This window comes from Oncorhynchus mykiss, chromosome 4 (assembly GCF_057628025.1).
Source record: "Oncorhynchus mykiss isolate SJ-2025 chromosome 4, ASM5762802v1, whole genome shotgun sequence".
In the NCBI taxonomy this organism is placed as follows: domain Eukaryota; kingdom Metazoa; phylum Chordata; class Actinopteri; order Salmoniformes; family Salmonidae; genus Oncorhynchus; species Oncorhynchus mykiss.
In genome coordinates, this window is record NC_143025.1 from 14,936,191 (window position 1) to 14,945,527 (window position 9,337).

At 42.2% G+C, this 9,337-nt stretch overlaps 1 protein-coding gene across 7 annotated transcripts in view; it reads left to right on the plus strand.

Moving 5' to 3' along the window:
- Positions 1-9,106, plus strand: part of deaf1 (DEAF1 transcription factor) — a 30,875-nt gene extending 21,769 nt beyond the window's left edge. For 6 of the 7 annotated variants that reach the window (XR_016495119.1, XR_016495118.1, XR_016495117.1 and 3 more), the window contains 4 exons: positions 7,216-7,484; positions 7,700-7,798; positions 8,272-8,361; positions 8,706-9,106. Coding sequence is in view for 2 of the 7 variants with exons in the window: in XM_021598849.3 (XP_021454524.2) it covers positions 7,216-7,484; positions 7,700-7,798; positions 8,272-8,361; positions 8,706-8,810 (563 nt within the window). In the remaining 5 variants the exon portion in view is untranslated. Of the gene's footprint in view, positions 1-7,215; positions 7,485-7,699; positions 7,799-8,271; positions 8,362-8,705 lie in introns of those variants that run through there. The other variant, XR_016495115.1, reaches the window with a different exon arrangement.
- The last annotated feature ends 231 nt before the right edge of the window (positions 9,107-9,337 follow it).

Below are 9,337 nucleotides of genomic sequence, written 5' to 3' on the forward strand. Positions count from 1 at the left end.
ATCCAGTCAAATGGCTACCCAGACTATTTTCATTGCCCCCCCCCCCCCCCCCCCCCCCTCTTTACATCACTGCTACTCTCGGTTGTCATCTATGCATAGTCACTTTAATAACTCTACCTACTTGTACATACTACCTCAACTAACCGGTGCCCCCACACATTGACTCTGTATCGGTACCCCCTGTATATAGTCTCGCTATTGTTATATTACTGCTGCTCTTCAATTACTTGAATTCCATTGTACTTTTTTTGTTTTTTAAGCCCAACGCATGTTTCTCTAGAACAAATTTTAAATAATTCAAGACAGAAATCAAGTCAGGAACTATGTGGGACACTGGGCTGAAGGGAGTTGTAGTTTCCATTAAGCAAATTTTCAACCTAGTTCAGCACAGAAACAAGGTGTTTAACTACAATGACCATAATCCATTGCATCTGTTATTTGATACACTTTTACACAGCTCGCAGGCAGCTCTGCAGCAGGCTAGCCTCGCTGAATAGGATGACTAAAGAGATTTTTTTATTTAACCTTTATTTAACTAGGCAAGTCGGTTAAGAACAAATTCTTATTTGCAATGACGGCCTAGGAACAGTGGGTTAACTGCCTGTTCAGGGGCAGAACCTTGTCAGCTGGGGGATTTGAACTTGCAACTTTTTTTGGCTACTAGTCCAATGCTCTAACCACTAGGCTACCCTGCCGCCCCAGATAACGTTAGATGGGCTGGCTGGCTGACTGTTACTGCCTGGATGAGAAGATGACTTTAATGAATGAAAAATAATAATGTCCTCAAATAAAATCTAAGTACAGGACGGAAATATTATTTATCGTAATTTACTATTTTTCCTTTGTCTACCCAACGTGGATCTGACGGAGATGATGGAATATTTGGTTTTGGCAATTGAATTTTCACTATTTCTTTGCTTATCAGGTATACTAGATTAGGGTTGGAATAGGAACAGAGTTGGAGAACCCTGGTATAGACTGATGCACTCTCTGTCTGCCTGGCATGCTGTCTTTTTGTTTTCTTTGTTGTTCTCTCTGGCCAACTAGTTAGGATTGTACTGTCTGTTCTAGAGTCCTCTTCTCAACCCCTGATGCATCTGTCTTTTCAAGTGAACAATGAGGAACTAAGTTTGTTGAGGGAATTATTTCTCTCCTCTCCTAGGAGTGTTTTTGACTTTTATTCCCTCTGCAGTGGATGTTATGGGGTCTTGTGCACCTCCAGGACATTGATCCTCTAATCAAGGCTTTTACAGGTGGAGATCACAGGTGTCACTCTTCTCAGGAGTCTCTCTCCAGCTGTCCCTCTTTTTCTCTTTAGCTCTTGAATTCTCGCACACGCTCTCTCTCACTTTCTCTCTCCTTCTCTTCCTCTCACTCTCTCTCTGTCTCGCTTTCTCTTTGCTCTCATTCTGTATCTTTTTCTCTGACTTCCACATTTCTCTCTGTTTCCTTCACTTTCTTTCTCTTCCATATATTTATCTCGTCTCATCCCCAACTTTTTATAGCTCACTTTCCTATTTTTATCTCGCTCTCTTGTTTGCGCTCTCTCTCTCTCTCTCTCTCTCTCTCTCTCTCTCTCTCTCTCTCGCTTTCTTTCTCTCAGCATCCTTATATAATTCTGTATTACGATGCCCCAACACAAACAGGCCGTCCATCAACACAGCCGGAGTGATTGTCTCAGTGCTCTGGAAACTGCATACAATCAGTCTGTTTGCAAATATAGCCTTTTGTCTGTATTGATGTACTCCCTGCAGATCTCTCTTTACTCAAGCGTACACACACACCCGCATGCATGTCTACACACACCAGTGGCGGTCGGTGCCTTTTAAGATGAGGTCTATTTATTTATTTATTTGTGTTTATAAATGTATATTTAAAAAAAAAAATGTAATATGAGCAAGGTCTTATTTTTACAGCATATTGGATGACTGTCATTCATTTTCCATTCACCCAGTTCAATGTGACAGGTTGAGGCTACTTACATTCTCCCAATACTCATCATGAGGTTGCTACAGCCTATAAATGAAAGTTTACACAGTAGGTGCACACAGGTCAAGATAAAAATTTGAGGTGACAGTGACACATGGACAGACAGTGACACATTCAATATCGCCTTGCACACTCTTGCCTGCATCTAGCTGATCTAGGGTGCAATCATTAGTCCAACAGTTGCAAGCGTTTCTATTGGAACAAATTCAGGTATGTTTATACCCGCTTTGTTCTGTTTGCTTCCGCTTAAGAAAAGTTTTTCAACAGAGTTGGCGGAATGAATACACCCCTAATCATATGCAAGCAGTTCACTTATATAGAAACATACAAACAGCTCGTTGTATTCCTTCTTGCATCTACACGCTCTCCTCCTCTCACCTTTTCCTGCACAACACATCAGCTTTTTGTGACCAGGCCAAAAAATCTTTCCAATCCATACCTTCATATCATAACTGCTACACACACCCTACATCGTTGTCACCATATTAGCTAAAGTATCATCATAGTCAACATAGCTAATAGAACTAACACTTTAGTAAACCTGTTACAATCATGCAGTACAGTCAGTAAGCAGTTTAACAGTTACACCTGTGGCTCCGGTGGCAATAATTTAGTAAAACCAAAAGCTTACCTTGACTTGAAAGAGTTCCAGTGTTTTGATAATCATAGCCAGCTAGCTAACATAGCATCCCTCTGTTTGAGCCAGGTGTTTGAGTAGGCTAAACTAGATGGCTGCATTTGCTAGATAAGTGAGAAGAGAAAAAATTCTGAAATATCTCTCTTTCTCCACCTTCATTTTTGAAGAAATTATTTTGTTAGCTGTAGCATATGCTTTCAGTACTAGGTACATGTCAGTTCATGCTGCAAGAGCTCTGATAGATTGGACGATGTCCTCTGGAAGTAGTCATAATTACTGTGTAAGTCTATGGAAATGGTTGAAAACGGAGCCTCCTAGGCTTTATATTGAAGTCAATGTACTCGGAGGAGAACGGAAGTTAGCTGTCCTCCAGCAACACCATGGTGCTACTCTACAGAGTGCTGCTGAGTCTACTGTAGACCTTCATGGCTAAACAATTTGTTTGAATTATTTGTTGAAGTGAATATATTTAGTATAGTTTTATCTAAAAATTATAACTTTTTAAATGTTTGGCTTTGAAAAATAAATGAAATTCACTGAGGAGGATGGTCCTCCCCTTCCTCCTCTGAGGAGCCTCCACTGATACACACACACACACACCTTGTTTGATAGGTGGAAGATGTTAGCTGTTTGAAGGGGGAAAACCTTGTTTTGAATGAACAATCACAAGCTTGCATCACACCTGGTGATGTGATATGATGGGACTGGTCATTGTTGATTATATTTCCTTGCTCAAATGAATGTCCTCTTTTCCACCCCATGCATTGTATATAGAGTGCATTTGGCAAGTATTCAGACCCCTTGAGTTTTTCCACATTTTGTTACATTACAGCCTTATTCTAAAATGGTTTAAATTAAATGTTTTCCTCATCAATCAACATACACTACCTCATAATAACAAAGCGAAAAGTTTTTTAGAAATGTTTGCACGTTTATTAAATGGATACCTTATTTACAGATGAATTCAGACCCTTTGCTATGAGACTCGAAATTGAGCTCCGGTGCATCCTGTTTCCATTGATCATCCTTGAGATTTTTCTACAACTTGGAGTCCACCTGTGATAAATTCAATTGATTGGACATAATTTGGAAAGGCACACACCTGTCTATATAAGGTCCAACAGTTGACAGTGCATGTCAGAGCAAAAACCAAGCCATGAGGTTCAAGGAATTGTCTGTAGATCTCAGAGACAGGATTGTGTAGAGGCACAGATCTGGGGAAGGGTACCAAAAAATGTCTGCAGCATTGAAGATCTCCAAGGACACAGTTGTTCTTGAATGGAAGTAGTTTGGAACCACCAAGACTCTTCCTATAGCTGGCCGCCCGGCCGAATTGAGCAATCAATCAAGGAGAAGGGCCTTGGTTAAGGAGGTAACCTAGAACCTGATGGTCACTCTGACAGAGCTCTAGAAGGTCAGCCATCTCTGCAGCACTCCACCAATCAGGCCTTTATGGTAGAGTGGCCAAATGGAAGCCACTCTTCAGTAAAAGGCACATGACTGCCTGCTTGGCGTTTGGCAAAAAGCACCTGAAAGTCTCTCAGACCATGACAAATGAGATTATTGAGTCTGATGAAACCAAGATTGAACTATTTGGCCTGAATGCCAAGCGTCACATCTGGAGGAAACCTGGCACTATTCCTACGGTGAAGCATGGTAGTGGCAGCATCATGCGGTGGGGATGTTTTTCAGTGGCAGGGCCTGGGAGACTACACTGCATAGTGACACACAAAGTGCATTCGGAAAGAATCCAGACCCCTTGACTTTTTTCACATTTTGTTACATTACAGCCTTATTGTAAAATGGATTAAATAGTTTTTCCCCCTCATCAATCTACACACAATACTCCAAAATGACAAAGCAACAACAGGGTTTTAGAAATTTTGCAAATGTATAAATAAAATAAAAAATCACATTTACATAAGTATTCAGACTTTACTCAGTACTTTGTTGAAGCACCTTTGACAGGGATTACAGCCTTGAGTCTTCTTGGGTATGACGCTACAAGCTTCGCACATCTGTATTTAGGGAGTTTCTCATTCCTCTCTGCAGATCCTCTTGAGCTCTTTCAGGTTGGATGGGGAGCGTATGACTGCATGCAGGGTGCGTGTTCGTGTGTGTCTTGAGCCTCATCTCATGCTGTGTGTGTGTGTGTGTGTGTTAGGGCTCCTGTGATGTATGTGATGACGCTTGTCGCTCTCTGTCCTTCCATCTCCCTCTCTCCCACCGGAGTAGATGGGGCTTCTTTGTTTAGACTGTTGTTGCCCTTTTCTGTTCTGATGTGCTCTCTGGTACCGTTGGAGGAAGATGAAAGCCCACTAGTGATTTATCTCTCCAACGGTGTGCTGCTTGGTGGAACCCTATGATTATTAAACCTTCCCTGAGCCACAGCCACAGACCAGTGGAGGCTCCTCAGAGGAGGAAGGGGAGGGCTATCCTCCTCAGTGAATTTCATAAAAAATTGTAAAACATTAAAGTTAACCTTTTTAGATAAAACTAAACTAAATATAATCACGTGTCACCAAATACTTGTTATTTTGCAAAGAAGGTCTACAGTTGCCTCAAAAGCACTCTGTAGGGTAGCACATTGTGTAGCCGGAGGACATCTAGCTTCCATTCTCCTCTGGGTACATTGACTTCAATTCAAAACCTAGGAGGCTCATGGTTCTCGCCACCTTCCATAGTAATTATGACAACTTCTGGAGGACGTCCTCCAACCTATCAGAGCTCTTGCAGCATGAACTGACATTTTGTCCACCCAATTACAGGATCAGATAATTAATATAGTACTAAAAGCATAAGCTACAGCTAGATAGCACTGCAGTGCATAAAATGTGGTCAGTAGTTGACTCAAAGAGAGAGACAATAGATTAAGTTTTTAACAGATTAATTTATTTCAAAATGAAAGAGACGCAAGAGAGTGTATTTTTTTTCAGGGTCACTTACTTAGCTAGTAAATGCAGCTAGCTAGTTTAGCCTACTGATACACCCTGCTCAAAGAGAGGGATGCTATGTTAGCTAGCTGGCTATATTTTTCCAACACAACACTGGAACAGTCAAGGTAAGCTTTTGGTTTTACAAATGTATTGCCACCGTGGTCCGCTGGTGTAAATCTTACTGACTGTACACTGTAACCTTACTGCTTGATTCTATTGGGTTTACTAACATGTTTTTAAAAAATGTATCCTTTATTTAACTAGGTAAGTCAGTTAAGAACAAATTCTTATTTACATTGACGGCCTACACCGACCAAACCCGGATGACGCTAGGCCAATTGTGCGCCGACCTATGGGAATCCCAATCACGGCCGGATGTGATACAGCCTTGATTCAAACCAGGGTGTCTGTAGTGATACCTCAAGCACTTGGGAGCCCCGAGTGGCGCAGCGTTAGTTCTATTAGCTATGCTAACTATGATGTTACTTTAGCTAATATGGTGAGAACGATGTAGGCTGTTGTTAGCGGTTTTCTTGGAAAGGTTTTGTCGCCTGGTCACATACAGCTGATGTGTTGTGCACTTAAGTCCAAAAGTGAAGGGAAGAGGTGAGAGGAGGAAAGTGCATAGACACGAGAAGGAATACAACGTGGCTGCTATGAAAGTGAACTGTGTTTAAGTGTGAACAGCGGTGTATTCATTCTGCCAATTCTGTTGAAAAACTTTTCTTAAACGGAAGCAAAGGGAACAAAACAGGGATAAACGTACCTGAATTTATCCAATAGAAACTTTGCAACTGTTGTACTTGTCTCTCGACCTGTCTGCACCTACGTTGTAAATGTTCATTCATATGCTAGGTTGTAGCAACCTCATGATGAGTATAGGGAACATTTGAGTATCATGAAGTAGTCTAAACCTGTCGCTGTTACATTGAGCTGGATGAATGGAATATGAATGACAGTCATCCAATATGCTGTAATAGAAATAAGGACATGCTCATGAATATTTTTTTTTGTCCTCATCTTAAAAGACACTGACCGCCACTGCCACAGACGTATCTCTCCTCCTCCATGATGCTTGGACAATGGGTGGGGCACGCAGGCTTATCTGGCCTAATTTTCTCCCTCGTTCCACCCACGTTTCCCCCCTTTTCCAGTCTTATTTTGGAAGCATAAAATAAGGAGTCATGTCAGGAGTTACTAGGTGTGGGGCAGCTATTGTTGGGGTTGACATGATTTCAGAAGGTAGTTTTTGTCCTGTTTTTATTTTTATCTGGCTTACATATTAATTGGACGGGCCTAACATTCTTATCAATCGCTATTATCAAAAAATACACATTTAAATGCATATATTTGTTTTCTGTCAAACAATGTATTGATTGTTTGTATGAATACCAATGCCCTTATTGAAAGTATATCTTCACCTGCATTGCTTGCTGTTTGGGGTTTTAGGCTGGGTTTCTGTACAGCACTTTGAGATATCAGCTGATGTACGAAGGGCTATATAAAATAAATTTGATTGATTGATTGATTGATATTGGTTCATAATCCATATTCTACATTCCTTGCCTCAAATAATTAAGAAATGATTATTGAATACTCATTGTACGTTTGGAATGGAAAGGTTTAATCTAACCCCTCCCTCCTTCCCTACAGTGTTGACAGCTCTACCGGCACTGGCCATGGCCCCCCAGGCCAAGGTGGAGTCTCCATCCTCATCCCCGGGGCTGGTGAACGGGGGGCTGGAGGTGTCTGGAGTCAGGGAGGGCCAGAGGACATGGATTTACCTGGAGGAGACGGCCAACAGCCTGCTGAGCACGGTGCAGCAGCTCAAGGCACTGATCGACCAGGCCAAGCAGGCCTGCCACTGCCAGCCAGGCCATGATGCCTTCAGCCAGGACAAGATCCACGGCAGCAGGAAGGAGGTGAGGGGACTGGAGGAGAACCCTGGTGGTTAGTCCAGGGTCATGGTCATTATGGCACAATGTAGTGAAAAGTTTTCGCACTGTAGCATTTTCTTCTGTTTTGTGCCTATTGAACATGACCATGGGGAAATGCTGGGTGTCTTGAGGTGTTTAAAAAAAATGAAAAAAATAAAGAATTTTAGTTTGACTTCTATTTGCGGTCTTCCCTCCTGCAGTGTACACTCACCCAGCCCTTCCAGAGTCAGATATCATTCCAGCACCCAGACGACCCAGAGGGGAAGAGAGGCTCAGAAATTACAGAGATCATTATCAAGGTACATGGAGAGACCTCTCACTCTCTTTCTCTCATTTTCCCTTTCTCTCTTTCTCTCTCTCTTTCTCTTGGCTGTGTTCCATTCAGTCCATTAAAGAGAAAAATACTATTTTATCCAGGTCTCCCCTTGGAGGATAAAACTGTCAGAGCTGGTTGAAATATCATGCCTGCTACTTCACACACATAAACAATATAGATACGAGAGAAACAAACAACCTTGAAGCCACATGACTTATCCCACCTGAGAGCATTTGTTAGATAGAATGGGGGAAAAGGGAAAATGTAACCCTGGTATCATATCAACAAAAAAGCCAGCGGTGACATTTTGTGCCTCTTGGTTCCCCTGGAGAAGCAAACCTCTTCTATCATGCTAAGTATGACCTGCGTTATCTGATTTCCAGTTCATTTTCAAATCAATTCTATCCCTTTTTTAGATTGTAATTTGATTCCATTCTGTGACTTTCTCTCCCACAGCAAATGTGCGTGAACTGTGGACGGGAGGCCATGAGCCAATGCACGGGATGCCACAAGGTCAACTACTGTTCCACCTTCTGTCAGAGAAAGGTAAGACTTAACCCTCTACAGACCGTGTCACTGAACTAAGTTGTCAGGGGTCGTGTCAGCTCGGCTTCATTTCGCCTAGCGTTCTGCAGGGCATAAAAGGTCTCTTAGGACCCATGAACATGTCATCAAGTCTGTTGATTGGATCACAGCCCACCACCCTCCCCACTACTGATCAGTGGTGGGGGTGTGATTCAATCAAACAGCCTACTCTTAGGAACCAAAAACAGGCAAAATGAGGGAAAAACATTACATTCTGAAATTGTGTCGAAATTGAATCGCCCCCTCAACTCACCCGCCGCTGACCACTTGTCTCAGTCCTTTAGTCTGCCTTATTCTTATTGCAGGACTGGAAGGAGCACCAGCACAACTGCTGCCAGACCAGTGGGAATGTGGCTGTCCAGGAGGAGGTGCCCATGTCAACCATAGACATGGACAAAGTCAAGGTCTAGCAGGTATAGACACTGAAAACAGATTCTGTAAAAACAGCAAAGTCCTCCTTTCAATACCTTGGAGACTTGAGCATGGCCTCTCATTCAGAACTCAGCCAGCTGGAATTTAAGTGCTGCTGCTGCTCTTTTGAATACATCAAAGATAGTTGTTAGACTTTGTCATGTCCCTAGAGCATGCATTTGATGATAGCTGGGATTTATTTTACACCAAACAGAGGTTTTGCAGTATGCTATTACATTGTCTCCTGTCTGAAGAAATAAATGTGAAGATTTTGACTCCTGAAAACACAACATTACACCCCGGGACCTCTGTCAATGTGTTTCCTCTAACAAATGGAGCTCAGAGGCCTGTGTGCTTCAGATGATCAAGTATTTGAAGAGTAGTGATTGCTTCCCTCAACCCACACTGGTGTCTAGTTAGATTTGTAAATGTATCGATTACTGAATGACTGTACGTTTCAAATGTAGTCCACTACCAGGGTTTAAAAACACAGAATGCCTGTTGCCGAAAAAAGACTTGCTCTAAC